We start from the raw sequence: 18,379 nt of genomic DNA on the forward strand, positions 1-18,379 counted from the left end.
TTTTTGCTCGCTTCAATTTATGTCTTTGAAGTAGTTCTCTCATTGAATGAAAAGTTTATTAAATATATAAAGAGAATATCCGAAATCGCGAAAAATACATATACTTGCCTTTTTTTGTTCTCAATTTTTTTACTAATTTGTAAAGCAATCAAAATTTACACGATAAGGCAAGTTGGAAAAAAATTTCTGTTAAAGTAATTAAATCGTAAAGAAGTTAAAAAATACTCACACAAATATCGAATTCTTTGTCTGCGTTGTTTCATTAAACTATGTCTCTCAGAAAAAATTGCGCGATGTTTAGATTCAATTTCATACTCACTTTAACAAATTGAAACAAAAGAAGAGAGAAAAATTTGATTCTAAGGTTGATTTATACATACGCCGTCTCAACTAAACAATTTTTCTTTCCATAGACTTCAGCTTAATTATTATTATTATTATTACGTTTTGGTCACCCTAATGGTTCAGGCACACACAGCGGCAAAAACTAATGGTACGATTTGTACAAAGTCAACTCATGAATCCCATCGGACGGAAAGGGGGAAAAATTATCGTCCCTTTGATGGTTCCCGGTGATTGGCTCTTGGACACCCTCGTCGTGATACGTGGCGGATCGATCGGCATTCGTGCACCGGCTTCAATCACGGTTTTCATTAAGCCGCACTGGACGGTTGCGGAGGGTAAGAGCGGCTCGAATAGCTGATGTTTCGCGTGTCAGGTCGAACGAGACGAAGCTTCTGGTTTCAGGACTTGCGCTTCTGACACGAGCTTCGAAAGAAACTTCGACACCTAATTGGGCATCAGCCACTCGTTAGGCGATATCTTGAAAATTGCTTTGCTACTGAAGAGAAAGGATGAAAGTACGAAGAGAGAAATGAGATCTTCTGAAATCTTATCGGGACTTATTTCAGAATATATAATATAACAAAAACGGTAAATGTTTAGAATAGCAGCTAGATCGTATCGTGTCGTAACCACCAAAAAATTTTAGCCGTCGCTCGATGTTTATTAAAAAATTATAAGTAAAAGAAATTTTATAAATTACATGTAATTTTCAGACACCTCCAAAAAAATCTTAATTTGACCCAATTCTTTTTTGACAATGAGAGACATAAGAAAAGCATTCTTTGCCCGCGTGTTTAAATTATCACATCTCAAGAAAAGTAAATTGTGAAAATGTTTTGAAATAATCAAAATAAACAATTTATTGAATAAGAAAGACAGCATTAGTTCCTCGTATATTTTCTGTTAATATTTAAACAATTTATATAAATGAAATTATGCAGCAGTTCATTTTCTCAATACAATATTAAATTAGGAATAATTTAAGATTATTTCTTTAAATATTTATCGCGAGTTAGCGCTATACAAAAATAATCATAAAATCAATTTAACAATTTACCTCTTTCTCATCTTCCTTGACAACTTATATCAAAGTCAAGACGATTCGACCTGACTGTCGAATCGTCTTAACTTGTATTACGTTCAACTTTTAATATTGTTATAATAAATTTTTAATATTATTTTAATATTGTTAATATATTAATTAATGATAATTCATTTACAACACGTTAATAAATTTAATAAACAAGATTGTTAGAGACGATATTGTATAAAATATAATAAAAAAGACAAAACAGATTAATAAATGCTAAAGAACACTCAGATGAATATTCAAATGAATTTGAAATTATTAGTAAATATCTTAAAGAGCGAGACTTGCATAACGAATCCGATAAGAATCTGGTAACGAAGGTCCTTGACATTAGAGGCTTCAAAGGAATCAAAGTCTATATTGACGAAGATTCCACACCAACAGGTCGTCTCTCCTTTCAAAGACCCCGACCTTCGATCCATTCGTAACAACCAGTCTCATTCAACGAAATTTCACCGTTAATGAGCGTGTTTAATGTTAGGATTATGTATAATGTCACATTGATGGCGTGTCTGCAGTCGCGGCAAGCGAGAATGTTAATGAACGTTCGTTAGTGTGACGATCGGTTGTGAGTACGATGTTTCTCTTCTATTTTTGCGAAACGATCGAACGTATCAACAGTCAAATTGAGTGGAAATCGATAAATTTTCCAATGTACTCTGTAACAAGAGCCACGATAAGTGAATTTTTTTGTATCATTCTGTGATTTTAATTTATAGTCTTGTATTATTGAAAAATTTAAAACAATTGGAAAGCCTGTTATATCATTGCTTAGAATTATTTTTGATGTTAGCATAATAAGTTTATTTCTTTTTTTTCTGTTTATATTATAAGAATAAATACAAGTTTTTTGTAAAAGTAAATAGCTAAAATTTAAGTTAAATTTATTTAATTTAGAATGTTCGTGTAACATTTTTTGTTCAATCAAAGTCCTCTATTTTAAATTATTACAATAGACCTATTACAAAAAAATTTTAGATTAAAAGATAATAAAGTTTCCTCTCTTTCTTTTTCGTTAATATAATGAGAAACACATACACATAGAAGGTATATATGTATAATAACTTTATATATTACATTATATGAACGTGAATACTTGTTGGAAACAAGTTCGCCTACTTTGTTTATTCGATACAAAAAATTCACATAATAGTATTATTTAGAATAAGGTTCATGGTCACAACCGTCCTGTACACGAGGGGGAGTTAATGGTTCCTTTGTTTCGTCCGGGCGACTTCCATTTTTCATCGGCGTCGGTGCGGCTGGGACCGCCGTTCTTCTTTAATCGGGTTAATCATTTTTGAAGGACCGACCACAGGTGACGGTGCGTCATACTCCTTGTGACCGTGATATTAAAGGACGTCAGGCATTCGTAGGCCGGGTTTCCCGGCTAGAATTAAATTTCTCAGGCGAGGGAAAGCCAGGTTAGACAGTGGCCCCGTTCGCAGAGGAATAATGAAACGCCACGAAAGCTGTCGCGCAATTCGTTTTGCATACGGATGACATTTTTCACTTCGTAGAAGAATGGCCTGACGTTTAGTTCCTAAGTGTCTCTCGGAGATTTGCATTATATGTCTTAATTCTGAAACAAATGATATGTTCCAAGTACCATTATGTGTTATCGCACGGTTCTCTTTGAAGCACCTCGAGTAAGAACAGACCGCCGGATAATGCACAAAAGTTGCTTGTATATAAAAAGTAATATAAAAAAAAAAAAAAATTGTTTTATCTTGTTTGTGTCAAAACCGCAATGGATATGCTCGCCGCACATACAGACGTAATAAATAGATTGCATTTTATGGCGACATAAAGTCTAAAAATATTTTCATTTATCCGTTTTTATATGGTATCTACGGCATTGTCGGAGCGAATTTCACCGAGAATAAGTTCCGATAAAAATTTTTCACGTACGATACAGAGATACACTCGACACGTTGAAACAGCCGCACGTGTCAGATATAATTCTTCGTTTCAGCTTCTATAAATCTCCTCGTTAATGTTTCGCCAACGGGACACATACACGGAATATATCTCATTCAAGGACGCGCGATATCGCGCACGTTTCTCTTTCAAGCATCATCTTTCTTGAGTAAAAATAGACTACGGAAAAATGCACAGAAGAGTTGATTATATATAAAAAATAACTAAAAAAAAAAATTATAATATATAATCTTGATTGTATAATCTTGTTGTCGGAAATATTGGTCCAGCTACAAGATATGGCAACGCGCCGATATATCGAGTGTATTAATTAAACATTTGTGAAGAGCGAGTTTGAACAGTAGATAGGTAGGTGGATCGTCCATGGCCGACATACATAGCTAACTAGAGAGACCTTTGAGCACTTCGACTTCGGCTTGGGAGATCTGTAAACCAATTAGTAACGCCTCGGTCGATACGGAGGGCTAAGTCGTCCTAACCGGATCGTTCGGTTAAACTGCTTACTTGATTACGACGTTAGTTAGTGTCACTGTAGTCGCCTGTCGACGTCGGTGATACCCCTAAATTCCGATCACGTAGAGAACCGCCAATTTTTGGCACTTGGGAACACTTCGGCTGTCACGCAATGTCGAAAATGCAATTTTATCGAGCAAAATTCATTTTTTTCTGGCTGCAGCAAATTTATACGTCGCTGCGATATTTTCGCTCGAGTCAGTGTAATTCGTTAATTCACGCTATAATCAAATTCTAATATTAAAAAAAATGTTAGCCGCTTCTGTAAATTGAATGTATATGTATATATATATATATACACATACTTTTCAAAAAGTAATATTGTTTAGATTATATAGAGTCTTCGTTAAACAAATTATATCAAAAGAAAAAATTAGATAAACATTTTTTATCGCACGTATTGTGTGTAAAATATATATGTATATATATATTCATGTGAAAATATTATTTCTACAAAATATTGTAGTACAAAACGGGGAATAGCAAAGCACGAAAAAAATTTGCTTATATACACATATTCTCGGCTGTAAATATCCTTTTATTAAGTCGTATAGAATGCATCATAGAATGTGGCATAATAGCAAGAATATAGGGGAAGACTTATAAACTCCGAAATTGTAAACTCCTGGCTATATTGCGAACGTATCCCGACGAGGGTCACTCGATATACGCGGAGAGTTCCGAGCGTACGTGCGTTCACGCATCCCTCGGGAGATTACAACAAAAACGCGGGGGAAGATGGTACACAGAGGGACGGCTACCAAATTCGAACTATGTGTATCCAGATACTTTTTTCACCCTATGCACGGATGCCCACGGGGCGTTATCATTGCCTTATTAAATTCAAAAATTACTTTTTTTTAAATATTTCATATGTATATTGTATATTCACGTAGATCATTATAGTAGCTGATCATATATGTTACCGTCATATCTGACTGCAATTATATATTTTTATTGTGCAAAAACTTTTATATGTTAATATAGAATTTCTAAAAATAAAAATTTAATAGTTAATGAAATTTGTATTTAATTCTTTCCGAATCTTACGACAAAAACGCGATGAATGTACGTAAGAACCAGTTACATGTTATGTGAACCTACACAAGATACTTTTCTCCTTCCATTGAAATACACTCGGGACACAGCAAGTTATTCGAGCCTTGCCAAACATTGGTTGGTTCGATTGTATACTTTGCCTTTCTCCGTCATTCTCTTTCTCTTCTCTATTTAGGAGGGCTTTAGTATTGTCTTAATTAAAGGCAGTAGCTTAATTATGCTGGTAATGTGTATATGTGCGTTATTTGATCTACTAGGGTACGACACGTATTGTTTGCATTTTACTTATGTTTTTCTGACAATAGAAAACGATCGCTTATATATTTTAGTATCTAATTGTTTTATATATTTATATATTTATATGCTATATGTCGAAACAAATTTTTAAAGGCGCTATTTTCTCTTTTTAATAAACATTTTAATTTTAGAATGTTCCTATAGTCGCTATTTTTATTTCGCATTGTCACCGATGTTTTCCACTTTCAGCTGTGTCCACACAAGTAGAAATTCAAATACTCGATATATTTGCCGATGCTCTCTGTGTGTCTTTCTCTGTCGAAATTCCATTAATGCTGACATCGGAAATTTTGAATCGCTTGCTTTCTAGACACGCAAATATCGCTTGCGGTTTTAAGATATTTAATTCGGCACACACGTTTCAATGTGGATTCTATTATTTTTCTCCGTATGTATTTTTGAGGTTTGACTATTAACGCGAATATCTGTTTCTTTTCTTGCAGAAATTTAAAAGTTTGAGAAGGTTCCTCTTTTTTAAGACATTGTATTGAAACTTCTTTTTTCTTTTATCGGATACTTAAAAATTATCATGGTAGAAGGCAATTTAGGAAAGAATGACAGTTATTTCAATATGTATCAGAGACATTGTACATGCCAGTGAATTTATGCTAAATTTATGCCGACACGCAAAAAAAAAAGACAATTATTCTCTGTGGAAAAATTGGCTGTGAATTTACCGAATAATTCGCATGCATTTAAAACTGTCACGTATTTAAAATGTATTGTATCTCTTATTTTCAGTAGCGCAAAATATTCGCGATGTTATATAAAGAATACAATGTTACGAAAATAGCGAGCAACATGAATCACCACGCAGATAGACGTTAAATATCTGTTACGCATCGGTTCCTCTGCGCAAGGTTGTAGTCCGTGTGATAATGAATTCTGTGATAATTGCAGCCTCGTCATCGCGAAAACTCGCGAAGTCTCGGCGTTTACTCGGCGATATAGCAATCGCGGAGGAAATATCGCGCACTAATATTTGCGCTTCGACGGCTCTGAATCCACATCCCGAGGGGTCCTTGGAGGCAGAACGCTTATCGTTAATGCGATTAAGTCGATGCGTGATTCATTCCGCGCCAAACTCTAATAATACCGTGAGGAAAGGCACGTGTTATCGGTTCTGATACAGAACTAACCGGCCGATCCATCTTCCGAACGACGTTTGAATTTCTTTCACGGCCGTTTCTCTTCTCTTCCTCTCTCTTTTTACGAAGGATCGCCAGCATGTTATACGTCTAGACCTAGATAATTAGCTTTCCCAATGGATCATTTCAGCGTGTAGCACATATTTCAAAAACTCGTTGAATTTTGTCTAATTTGTTTTCGACATTATTGGTGGCAATGTATCTTCTAACAAAAAATTCAGATCTTTTATTGTATGACCTTCTAAAAAATGTTTTATCAAAATAAATTTTCTTCATGATAGATATAGTGTACATTGTAGATGTTTCTAGTTAGTAACAGAATAATTCTTCAGTTCATCAATCATAATAACTAAACAATTTAAGTGACATTTTATCAAACCTATGCCTCATATGTATAAAACGAAAGAGTTTCATTGCATGTGTTTGTATGTGCGCAAGAGAGTGCAACAGTGTCCATGCAATAGGCTGCATCCGACGCATGTGGGAGGAGATATTTTCGGTCGCGCGCTTTTTAATGTATCAGAGACATTGTACATGCCAGTGAATTTATGCTAAATTTATGCCGACACGCAAAAAAGAAGACAATTATTCTCTGTGGAAAAATTGGCTGTAAATTTACCGAATAATTTGCATGCATTTAAAACTGTCACGTATTTAAAATGTATTGTATCTCTTATTTTCAGTAGCGCAAAATATTCGCGATGTTATATAAAGAATACAATGTTACGAAAATAGCGAGCAACATGAATCACCACGCAGATAGACGTTAAATATCTGTTACGCATCGGTTCCTCTGCGCAAGGTTGTAGTCCGTGTGATAATGAATTCTGTGATAATTGCAGCCTCGTCATCGCGAAAACTCGCGAAGTCTCGGCGTTTACTCGGCGATATAGCAATCGCGGAGGAAATATCGCGCACTAATATTTGCGCTTCGACGGCTCTGAATCCACATCCCGAGGGGTCCTTGGAGGCAGAACGCTTATCGTTAATGCGATTAAGTCGATGCGTGATTCATTCCGCGCCAAACTCTAATAATACCGTGAGGAAAGGCACGTGTTATCGGTTCTGATACAGAACTAACCGGCCGATCCATCTTCCGAACGACGTTTGAATTTCTTTCACGGCCGTTTCTCTTCTCTTCCTCTCTCTTTTTACGAAGGATCGCCAGCATGTTATACGTCTAGACCTAGATAATTAGCTTTCCCAATGGATCATTTCAGCGTGTAGCACATATTTCAAAAACTCGTTGAATTTTGTCTAATTTGTTTTCGACACTATTGGTGGCAATGTATCTTCTAACAAAAAATTCAGATCTTTTATTGTATGACCTTCTAAAAAATGTTTTATCAAAATAAATTTTCTTCATGATAGATATAGTGTACATTGTAGATGTTTCTAGTTAGTAACAGAATAATTCTTCAGTTCATCAATCATAATAACTAAACAATTTAAGTGACATTTTATCAAACCTATGCCTCATATGTATAAAACGAAAGAGTTTCATTGCATGTGTTTGTATGTGCGCAAGAGAGTGCAACAGTGTCCATGCAATAGGCTGCATCCGACGCATGTGGGAGGAGATATTTTCGGTCGCGCGCTTTTTAATCCCCAATGTTTCGCGATCCGACCTGTCCCCGAAATACGCGGATTTATGCGAGCGGCTGTATATACGAGCGTGCGTCGGACGCTTTTAAATTCCGTCGATCGCCCATTGAAAACCGGATCGGACGTCGTTAACCCTACGGCCCGCTCGCTATTCTCGAGTGTTATCGCGTCCCACCGGAAAACAAGGACGCGCGATCCCGGGATTATTCGACAGTCTAAACCGACATCGAGACAATAATGTCGGGATTACATCAAGCTTGACGAGAGCTTCTCTTAGCGTCATTCGTGCTGAAATGCGCGGCTTTAAGCACGTCTAGTACAGACCAGACCCTTCGACGATTCTCGTTTCATTCAATCTGTGTGCGTGCTATTGGAAATAATATCTCATTTTTTTATTTCCCAGTTTTGATCCACGCTATTTATCATTTTATTTTCTTTTTACTCACTTAAATGTCACTATACAAATTATATATTTTACAAGTTACACAATCGTCCGTCGTTTGCTGGTTAAAACAATGCGACATTCGAAATGTGTTCACCCTTTTTCGAGATAAAGTCCCGAAGATGTACGAGGCCAGGGTGAATTATTCGTCGCGCGTGTAGCACTACGCATCGCGTGTCTCATGACGATAATGTAGGCACAATGTAAATGTCGTGTACAGCCGTTTCCAAGACCGTGATCTCGCCGAGAGAGACAAAAAAATTTATTAAATAATATCATAAAAAAAAAAATTTCCGTCATCTACGTCCAAAACTTGTTTCAAATTGCATGGCTGTCTAAAATTACAAGCCAAAAAACATTGTTTTATAATTTGCACAGATACTCGCTGCACATATATATGATATAATATACGATGATAAAATTTATAGTATATTTTATATCTCCAAACATATAAGCAGTATTTAGTAATACAAAAATAAAGATCACGAATAATAATCGTTTATCACTATCTAATCCTGCTTTCTTATCCTTATTCATTTCTAATTTATTCCTGCTAAAGTTAAAACCGAAACGAGTTCTTTTTTTGTTAAAAAGAATGGATATATAAAAACTATCTTGCAAGGCTTCCGTGATAAAAAATATATGTTCTTCTGTGGATTTCATAATAACCTGTCTGTCTATTCAGAATGGTTGAGGAACTCAATCATTTTTCCAATCAATTTGCCGGTACAGGGAATGAACGCTCATTTCAGAAAGAAGTTTATAGCAAAGTAGAGAATCTCTGAAAAGAAAAGAAAGAACGCGATAACGAGCCACTTGTAGGAATGAAAATTTTTCTTCTTTTTCGATCAATTTCTGCGTCCGGCGGTTAATCGTACGAAACTTCTAATGTTACATAAACTGTAAATAATTATCTTGATTTATTCTAATCTCTATATATCGCTTTAATTATGATAACGTAATATTTGAAATTCGTATGCGTAACAATTTAATGCTTCGTGATTTATATAGCTGACAATAAGTCATCTAGTTGCCAAATAACTGGATGCATGGACATAATTAATACCATATCTGCTGTTTCATAATTTGTTGAAATTTATATAATCCTTATTAGTTAGTCACGGACTATATATAAAAATATGACACATACAAAAATTTCTCTCTATGATATAATCTTGTCATATCAAAAACATCTTCTTACGTAAAGAAACAACAAATTTTAGAATATTTGGATAATTGCAGATAGGGTTCAATAGCTTTGTCTTCAATAGGACTCCGAAAAATTTTAACTTTGCTTTTTTAATATGTTGCATTTACTTATGTTCTTCGATATCAAGATTATACTTTCGATATTTATAAAAATTCCACATATATATTTTACGATTAAAAAACTTATCAAGTCATTAATCTTTTTACCCTCATAGTATATTGTTATTTTTATAGAAAAACTCAGTGATATGATCAAGTAGAAATAATAGCTCGCGTAATATGTAATACGTAACGTGTACTTTAAGCACCATTTCGAATTCAACCCTCGTTTCCTTGCAGCAGCAACCTCCGGCAAGGCAGCGGGAGTTTCGCATGCTTTGTGGAGGGTTGATTCGGCGGCCATGTTTGGTTACAGAAAATTTCACAATCCCCCTCCCCCTTCGTGGCCGGCCTTCGATAGCAGCTTGCACAACACGTAAACTAACAAAGGGCTATAAGCTCGTAATGTTGCATGAAGGTACACCTCTTTAGAATTTCTAAAACCATGTGTGCGATCTCAAAAAGCTCAACTAAACTATATTAATTATATTATGTAAACTGTATTATTTTTATATATGCCTGAAAGGAAAATGAAAACAAAACGGTATTTTGCAAAAATTTACCAACTCCCATGTTTATTCTTTTTTTTTTTTAATTGAAGCTATAACGGAAATGCGAATAAATGTTTGCGTTCTGCGAACAGCCTTTGTATACGCGGGACTTGAATTTCGAGGAGATCTCGTGGACGGATGGACGGTCGATCGAAAGGGGTGCCATGGCGACCATGTCGGTTCCCAATTAAACAAATGCTGGCAGGAGCTCGAGCAACCCCTCAGGCACCGGCGTCCATCTCTTCTTGCTCTCTTGATATACGTCAACGAATTTGCTTCTCTCTCTCATTCCCTCTCTCTCGCGCGCGCGCGCGCTCTCTCACTCTCCTGGCATGAGAGGGTTTCAATCGTCGCACGTGTCATGGCATGTGAAACTCGAACTGGATTAACCACGTGAATCCAGTTTCATTTTCGCGAGCTACATTTACATACAAATGTTATAATGAGTTACATTATTTTCCGCGAAACGTAAAAAAATGCATACACATTTTTAAAAGTTATACATTGTCTTGAATTTCTTTTAAATATCTGTAACTAAAAGAGTTTGTAATTAAAGAATTGACGTATCAGTCTTCGATTATCATGTTGAAATGGGAGATACGCATTTCTGTCAATAGATTGCAATAACTGAACATCTCAATATGTGAACATATCAGTATATAAAAATTGAAGAGTATAATAAAAACTCGTAATATCTCAGAATAGCTATTCTTATATAATTCCAAAGTTTAATTCCAAAAAATAATAAAAATATCATTCGTGAACGATATTTCAAAATATTGTTTCTTGTTTTTATAACACTAGATGCAATAGTAACACTAGATGCACATGTGTTTTTCTGATTCAATGTATCTTGACATTTCCCGCGTGCATCGTTCGCCTGTGGCGTTAAGCAACAGAACGGATAAATCGCGCGTGAGTGACGGTTTCGTGCATTGTCCAACGTATTTTAATTGTAAACATTGTGTAGTTAAATGCAAACTTATATAAAGAGCCGAGTCAGAAATTACCTCACCGATATTTAGCGAGTACATGCATTAGCGTGAGGGAAGAGACGAGAAATTTTAAAAACATTATCCTCTTTCGACTTCTTCGTGGATTACATTATAGGATCAAATATTGAAGCATCTCTTCGAAACCAGTAGCCAAACTGTTTGACTTACACGATTGTGCGTTCGAACGTCGAGCCGGTTACTTCGTTCGGCGCACTGGGTCGTCAGTAACCGGACAACGACTATGGAAGCTTTGCTAATCCGAAAAGCGGCTTAGAGCAAACGCGAAACCGGTCCTGACGAAAGCAAGTCGGGGTTTCCGACTTCCGTCGTGTGTATTCTGAGAGTCGAGTATTATTATCTTGTTAGCGCGAATAATATTCCGGAAGAATGGTTTCATGCGATTCTCTGTTTGACGAGAGCACGAAAAATGTATTCACGCCGGTCATTATCATGGTACAAGGTCATTATCTTATAAATCTTTATCGCTGTAATAGAGATGACCAATTCTTCATGGTTCGCAGAAAATTTAATAAAAAAAAATAAGTCTAATGATAAAAAACATCTAAAACACAATAAAATAAGATAGAATAAACAAATCCTCCCTCCCTTACTTAATTCCTCTTCCAATTACTTTTGTGCCGAAAGTGAAAAAATATTATCTTGTTAGCGCGAATAATATTCCGGAAGAATGGTTTCATGCGATTCTCTGTTTGACGAGAGAAATGCACGAAAAATGTATTCACCCCGGTCATTATCATGGTACAAGGTCATTATCTTATAAATCTTTATCGCTGTAATAGAGATGACCAATTCTTCATGGTTCGCAGAAAATTTAATAAAAAAAAATAAGTCTAATGATAAAAAACATCTAAAACACAATAAAATAAGATAGAATAAACAAATCCTCCCTCCCTTACTTAATTCCTCTTCCAATTACTTTTGTGCCGAAAGTGAAAAAAGTAGTAGCAATAGAGCTTTATAGATTATTTATGCATATTAATGTAACGTTCATAATCAATGCAAAATATATAAAATTAAGTTAATTTGCGGAAAAAGAAAGAGAAATTAAGTATTTGTAAAAGCTACAGCACAATCTAAATCCTTTAGACAATAGTGATAGAAATATGTACGTGTTTTTATCATTAATTTGCGTATCGTTGTTGACAGTGACAAATAGTATTTTTATAATTATGAAAGTTCTATTAGCATTCCTGTGATGTTGACAGAACGTATTGCACCATGTCTAAAAATGTACGATGTCCAATTATTATAATGACGACATAGATTAATTGATCTGTCTTCCAATACGCAATATCCATTTAAAAAATCTGATTTATTCAAAAAATAATATTGTACAATACATATTTAAAAACACACACCACACACATAATATATGACATATAATATATTAACAAATGTTTCGTATAATAAACCGTATAATTTCATTTGTAAGAAAAATTGAGATAATATGTTGTCGCAAAAACATTAAAAAATAAAACTCGGATAACCGTTCTAATTGGTAGCTCAATTAATTTTTCGTTATCGTAAGATATTGAATACATTTAATTTCTTTTCTTAGGGCATTTGCTTATAGGAATACATGGACTGTTATCGTCACTGATTCGTGCATAGCCTTCTTTGCAGAAACAAGCATCGTTACATCTCTGAAAGAAGACTAATGTAAATAATATTATTGAGCAAAAATAGAAATATTTATGATAAGATATTAACAAGTTGTAATCCTATAAAAATTAGTCCTTTGATGTCTCTAATAAACATTAATTTTTTATACTACAAATTTTAATATAAAATATATGCAATATCAGTTAATCCATTTTTAAATATAAGAGTTATATGAATTTCTCAAATGATTGCGATATTTACGCACTTACGATGTTTCTTATAGGACAAGGTTTGCCCAAATTGCTACAGGTTGTTTGACATGCCGATCCGCATTGATATTCCTCATTTTTGCGATTACAACGAAGCTGATTTGCAAACGTTTCTAAAAGCGATAATGTTTTACGTATGGTACACTCATCAGTATAAATAAAACATAAAATAAACTGTTTAATAAGAATTTACATATATCACAAATACAATGTTGGATAAATATTAATTTAATTTTTAATTAATTCTTCTTAAATGGATGTAATACTTAATAAGCTGCTTAATGAAAAAACAACGCTGAATAAAAATATTTAATATCAATAAAAATTTTATGAACGTTTTTTTATGGAATACTGAGAAATCTCAATAATAGAATATATGATTGTAATATTAAATATATATTTACGTGCAGAAAATATCGTCAATGCAATTAGTAGTACAATTATTGTGCGAGACATTATGATAAATTTTCAATCTCCATGCACCATTCGCAACTCAATCTAACTTACTGACATAGCTTCGTCCGTTTCGGATATTTTATACAGAATCCATGTGAATTTATGGAAATACATAATACGTTTAAATTATCATAAATTCGTTGCGTGGAGAACGTATATCTGGAATTGTAATCTTTCACATATAAATTTATTTTATGTAAAAGTGTGTGTTTATTTCGCCTGAAATAGCAAAAACATTGTTTAAAGATAATTTCGCATCCGTTGCCGTACGAGCGGTAGTAATAACAATGTACTGAAAAATTCTTTCCTCTTTAAAGTCGTTTCGTTCAATTACCTCTATGCTGTACGTGACGCACACGCGCGATTGGGGAAATCCAAAGTAAACATGTATATTGCGCACTTTGACATTTAGTGATTCCCCGTTCTTCAATGATATATAGACATTCCTGATGTGCATCTCTCATTGTTATGCATTGTGTTAGATTGTATCACGCGACTGTTATTTTTATCACATTTCTATTTTTATGAGATGAAGAAATAATAGAAGCTATCAATGATCTCGACTGGAAAATCATGTATCATATTATCTTAAAGTTTTCTTTAACATAAATTATTATATATATATACATAAAATGTATATTTAGATTTAAAATAATAACAATAATAATTAATTAATTAATAATATTAATAATTCATCTAAAGAATGAATTTTATGATAAAAAAACTATCTTAGCCTCGTTTTCGATATAATTAAATAAATTTATTACATCCTGTTTGCATAAAATGAAATATGTTCTCCATATCAAATAATAGCAAAAGATAAGCTGAGCAAATATCCAATCCAATAAAAGGATAAGCCCCGAAAAGATATTTTCGAATCGATTATAAATAAATATAAATCATTAGTTTACGGAAATTGAGTAGAGGATACTTTAGATGTTTTATAATTTGTGTACATATCTCGTTCGCTGTATTGCGGTCAGTAAAAACACGACAAGGTCAGTAGAGCAAAGTCACGACAGTTATCGTTTATTCAACGCTGCTCTGATACACAGATTGAGCGGTAAAAGCAGTGTAGCAAGAACGAAGATAGGACGTAGAGGGAGAGAGAAGTTGACCAGAAAGCGAAAGAAAGGCCGTAGCGAACGAGCAGAGAATCTCGAGAACTCCCAATCGAGTTTTCCGCTATCGAAATTGAATGGCGACGCATCGTGAAATGCTGAATAAGACAGTCAAGACAATGGGAATAGAGCGTGGATATCACAATTACACGCCAAGTTTTCCAAGTAATTAAGGCATCGGCCCGCTGTAGAATCACAACTCGATAGAACAAAGTATCGAAACATTCGCAATGTCTCGCGCTACTTTCATATTGCTCGTAGTAGTTGGAGTGTTTCTCAGTAAGTTTTCGCGTTATGTAAACAATTATAATGTTTATTCGATCTGTGATTAATCTAATCTATGAATTTGCACGAATAATCAATTATAATATATCCTCTAATTCTCTCGTTTTAATCTTAATTTTCGAATATTGTGACATGTGAATATGTGTGATGAGATTTGTATAATATTGCATATGTATAGGCACAACTGCTGCTCAACACCAATGCCCAGAAAATCAGGAATGGACGGATTGCGGATCAGCATGTCCACCATCGTGCAACTCAGACCCTCATCGAGCCTGCACTATGGTATTTATAATTTATGTGATTTTATTAAATCTGATAAAAAATCTTATTCTTTTTTTTATATAGGCGTAAAATATTTTATGATTAAATATAAAATTTTATAATTTAAATGTTATATTAGATTTAAAAAATCTGTTTTACACGATTCTCTTTTGCAGCAATGCGTTATAGGATGTCAATGCAAACCAGGATTGCTGCTCAGTAATGGAGGAGATTGCGTGTCCCCTACACAGTGTTAAAAATTAATCGATATATATATATATAGATCGGGAAAATAGTCAGTAATCAGTCACAATTTTTGTCTCTCTGGCTAAAAAATAAAATTCAAGCAAATTTGCACAGAGATTTCGCACAACATTTTTAAAATCCGTTGTTTTTAGGCTACAAGTAACAATGCTTGCTAAATTAGAATACATCAAAGATATTTTTGTAAACGAAATTTTTCGACGAATTCGTCCGTCATCGAAATAAATTATTTTAGTCGCTCCTATTAAAAAAATGTGTTAATTATAAAAGCAAGTTGTACGCGCAAACAATAATTCAATTCCCGATTGTAATAAATTCAATTCTAATCGCTAGATATTCGATTCTCGGTCTTTACGAGAAATAAAAAAAACCTATGTACCAAAAAAGACCGAGGGGAAGTAGAAGGGTCAATCTGATTCACTTGGGCTATCTCGCCGATGGCAAAATGGCATTTAGGGTAAAAGCGTATTCGGGAAGCGGCCGGATTGACCGTCGAGCTTACGCTGACAAAGTGAACACAATGTATACGTTTTCAAGGCCCGGAATTTCCCAATCGATCGAACAAGAATTTTTCTTTTAGTTTCATTCTTATGCAAAGTACACTAATTACTAACCGTAAATAATACTCAGCGATTTAATTATTACATCATTATCTCGAAAATTGTTATGACTAGAATTTAATCTTTAATAGCCGGTAAAAGATTGATCAGCAGAAAAACGATGATTACACAATGGCGATAGATACAGACGGAAGACAACAAATTAAGAAAATAATGATTTAATGTACAGATGAAACATGTACCGAACCGGTGCGGAAAGTATATTAATAAAAGCGTATGTAAAGATTTTCTTAAGATAATAATGATATTTTTCTAACACTCAAACATATATATAATAAACTTGAGTTTCATTTGTAATACGTTTGCAAGACATGCAAAAGAACGCAGCAATGTTCGTTATAAATAACAGGCTGACAATGAGATAAGCCGTGCGCAAAATCATGAACGCAAAGTAGACATAAAACAGAAGTTAAAAATAACTCTAAATGAAATTTAATAGACGTTTCGATCCCCCATTTCGGGCCATCTTCAGTACAGTTAAAAAATAAAAGAGAAGAAATAAATATCATAATAGTTAAAGTATTGCTTTATAAGCTCCATTATCAATGTTTCAGTGATATTTACGTGCTGGTATGTACTCTTGGTTAACATCATCGTTCAGCAAACGCGGAGTTTATCGTGTTATCGTGTACATGTATAAATGCACGAACGCGTGTTAATGGCATAATAAAAATAACAGACAATAATTTCAGATGTGCAAAGCATGGATCAAGGTTTGTTAACAAAGTGGGTGGTATATATAAAAGCGCGCTTGACGCTGACGGACAGTATGAATCACAACTCGATAGAACAAAGTATCGAAACATTCGCAATGTCTCGCGCTACTTTCATATTGCTCGTAGTAGTTGGAGTGTTTCTCAGTAAGTTTTCGCGTTATGTAAACAATTATAATGTTTATTCGATCTGTGATTAATCTAATCTATGAATTTGCACGAATAATCAATTATAATATATCCTCTAATTCTCTCGTTTTAATCTTAATTTTCGGATATTGTGACATGTGAATATGTGTGATGAGATTTGTATAATATTGCATATGTATAGGCACAACTGCTGCTCAACACCAATGCCCAGAAAATCAGGAATGGACGGATTGCGGATCAGCATGTCCACCATCGTGCAACTCAGACCCTCATCGAGCCTGCACTATGGTATTTATAATTTATGTGATTTTATTAAATCTGATAAAAAATCTTATTCTTTTTTTTTATATAGGCGTAAAATATTTTATGATTAAATATAAAATTTTATAATTTAAATGTTATATTAGATTTAAAAAATCTGTTTTACACGATTCTCTTTTGCAGCAATGCGTTATAGGATGTCAATGCAAACCAGGATTGCTGCTCAGTAATGGAGGAGATTGCGTGTCCCCTACACAGTGTTAAAAATTAATCGATATATATATATATATCTGTTAAAGTGTTGATCAAATTCTATTTTTTGTTTTAATACTTCGAAAAAATGTGCATTAAAAGTGACTAAAAATAAAAAAATTGTGAAAATTACGTAGACCTTGATCTGTTTTCTTTACTTTTAGAAAGAACATTCTTTATGGTCGATTATCTCGCATTAGTTTATTTATTACTAATATATTAGTTTATGCTACAAGTTTTTAAATGCTTATTAAATTTAATATATAATATTCTTTTTTTACATTTTTTTTTTTAAATTGTCTAAATAACTAATAATATTTTGACAATATCTTCATCTTTCAATTTGTTTTACTCTTTGGCACGTGAGACAATATAAAAGAAAGGTTTAATTTCTTTTTTCTACAACTTTCTTTAATTTAATTTTCATTAATTTTCATTAACACGTATCGAAGAAATATTAATATATAGGGGAAAGTTGGGTAAAACCGGGTAGGCGGGTCAAACCGGGTACTCCTGTTTTTTCGTAATAAATGCTGCTATCTATGGCTAACTTGTGTTATTAGTTGTAGATTGGCGCCATCATTATTTTAAAACAAACCGTGACCTTGTGCACACGATATTTTTTTTTTAAATAAAAGTTCAAAGTTTTTAGTTCAAAAAAGATCGATATCGAGGCAAGAATTGAGTTGTCGTGCACTTTTTCTATATAGAGCATCTGTTTCGGTAAGTGCAGCATTGCATTCTGTACATATTAGAGAGTATATCATATTAGTTTTGATCGGCACTTTGTACGCCGGAATATACAAC

At 33.8% G+C, this 18,379-nt stretch overlaps 3 protein-coding genes across 3 annotated transcripts; 2 read left to right on the top strand and 1 right to left on the bottom strand.

Annotated features, from left to right (window-relative positions):
- Window positions 1–12,657: 12,657 nt before the first annotated feature.
- On the bottom strand, window positions 12,658–13,691 carry LOC115233532 (inducible metalloproteinase inhibitor protein). The gene is made up of 3 exons (XM_029804013.1): window positions 13,591–13,691; window positions 13,187–13,299; window positions 12,658–12,958 (listed from the first exon to the last, which is right to left on the bottom strand). The coding sequence occupies exons 1-3, from the start codon at window positions 13,640–13,642 to the stop codon at window positions 12,857–12,859; spliced, it is 267 nt and encodes an 88-aa protein (XP_029659873.1). The 5' UTR covers window positions 13,643–13,691; the 3' UTR covers window positions 12,658–12,856.
- A 1,178-nt stretch (window positions 13,692–14,869) lies between these two features.
- On the top strand, window positions 14,870–17,701 carry LOC115233536 (cysteine-rich venom protein 6-like). Its single transcript, XM_029804021.1, has 4 exons — window positions 14,870–14,928; window positions 16,889–17,056; window positions 17,241–17,347; window positions 17,504–17,701. Exons 1-4 carry the CDS (start codon window positions 14,883–14,885, stop codon window positions 17,582–17,584), a joined length of 402 nt encoding a protein of 133 aa, XP_029659881.1. The 5' UTR covers window positions 14,870–14,882; the 3' UTR covers window positions 17,585–17,701.
- On the top strand, window positions 14,960–15,598 carry LOC115233537 (chymotrypsin inhibitor-like). Its single transcript, XM_029804022.1, has 3 exons — window positions 14,960–15,042; window positions 15,227–15,333; window positions 15,489–15,598. The coding sequence occupies exons 1-3, from the start codon at window positions 14,994–14,996 to the stop codon at window positions 15,567–15,569; spliced, it is 237 nt and encodes a 78-aa protein (XP_029659882.1). The 5' UTR covers window positions 14,960–14,993; the 3' UTR covers window positions 15,570–15,598.
- Window positions 17,702–18,379: the final 678 nt, after the last annotated feature.

The sequence above is a fragment of the Formica exsecta genome, unplaced genomic scaffold (assembly GCF_003651465.1).
Source record: "Formica exsecta isolate Colony F162 unplaced genomic scaffold, ASM365146v1 scaffold176, whole genome shotgun sequence".
Taxonomy (NCBI): domain Eukaryota; kingdom Metazoa; phylum Arthropoda; class Insecta; order Hymenoptera; family Formicidae; genus Formica; species Formica exsecta.

Bases quoted from the DNA above. Each gene is read 5' to 3' on its own strand.
- LOC115233532 (XM_029804013.1), bottom strand. From the start codon at position 13,642: ATGTCTCGCACAATAATTGTACTACTAATTGCATTGACGATATTTTCT. The intron at 13,300-13,590 runs GTAAATATATAT...TATCGCTTTTAG, and splicing joins ATTGACGATATTTTCTGCAC to AAACGTTTGCAAATCAGCTT. The intron at 12,959-13,186 runs GTAAGTGCGTAA...GTCTTCTTTCAG, and splicing joins CTTGTCCTATAAGAAACATC to AGATGTAACGATGCTTGTTT.
- LOC115233536 (XM_029804021.1), top strand. From the start codon at position 14,883: ATGGGAATAGAGCGTGGATATCACAATTACACGCCAAGTTTTCCAA. The intron at 17,057-17,240 runs GTAAGTTTTCGC...GCATATGTATAG, and splicing joins AGTAGTTGGAGTGTTTCTCA to GCACAACTGCTGCTCAACAC. The intron at 17,348-17,503 runs GTATTTATAATT...TCTCTTTTGCAG, and splicing joins CTCATCGAGCCTGCACTATG to CAATGCGTTATAGGATGTCA.
- LOC115233537 (XM_029804022.1), top strand. From the start codon at position 14,994: ATGTCTCGCGCTACTTTCATATTGCTCGTAGTAGTTGGAGTGTTTCTC. The intron at 15,043-15,226 runs GTAAGTTTTCGC...GCATATGTATAG, and splicing joins AGTAGTTGGAGTGTTTCTCA to GCACAACTGCTGCTCAACAC. The intron at 15,334-15,488 runs GTATTTATAATT...TCTCTTTTGCAG, and splicing joins CTCATCGAGCCTGCACTATG to CAATGCGTTATAGGATGTCA.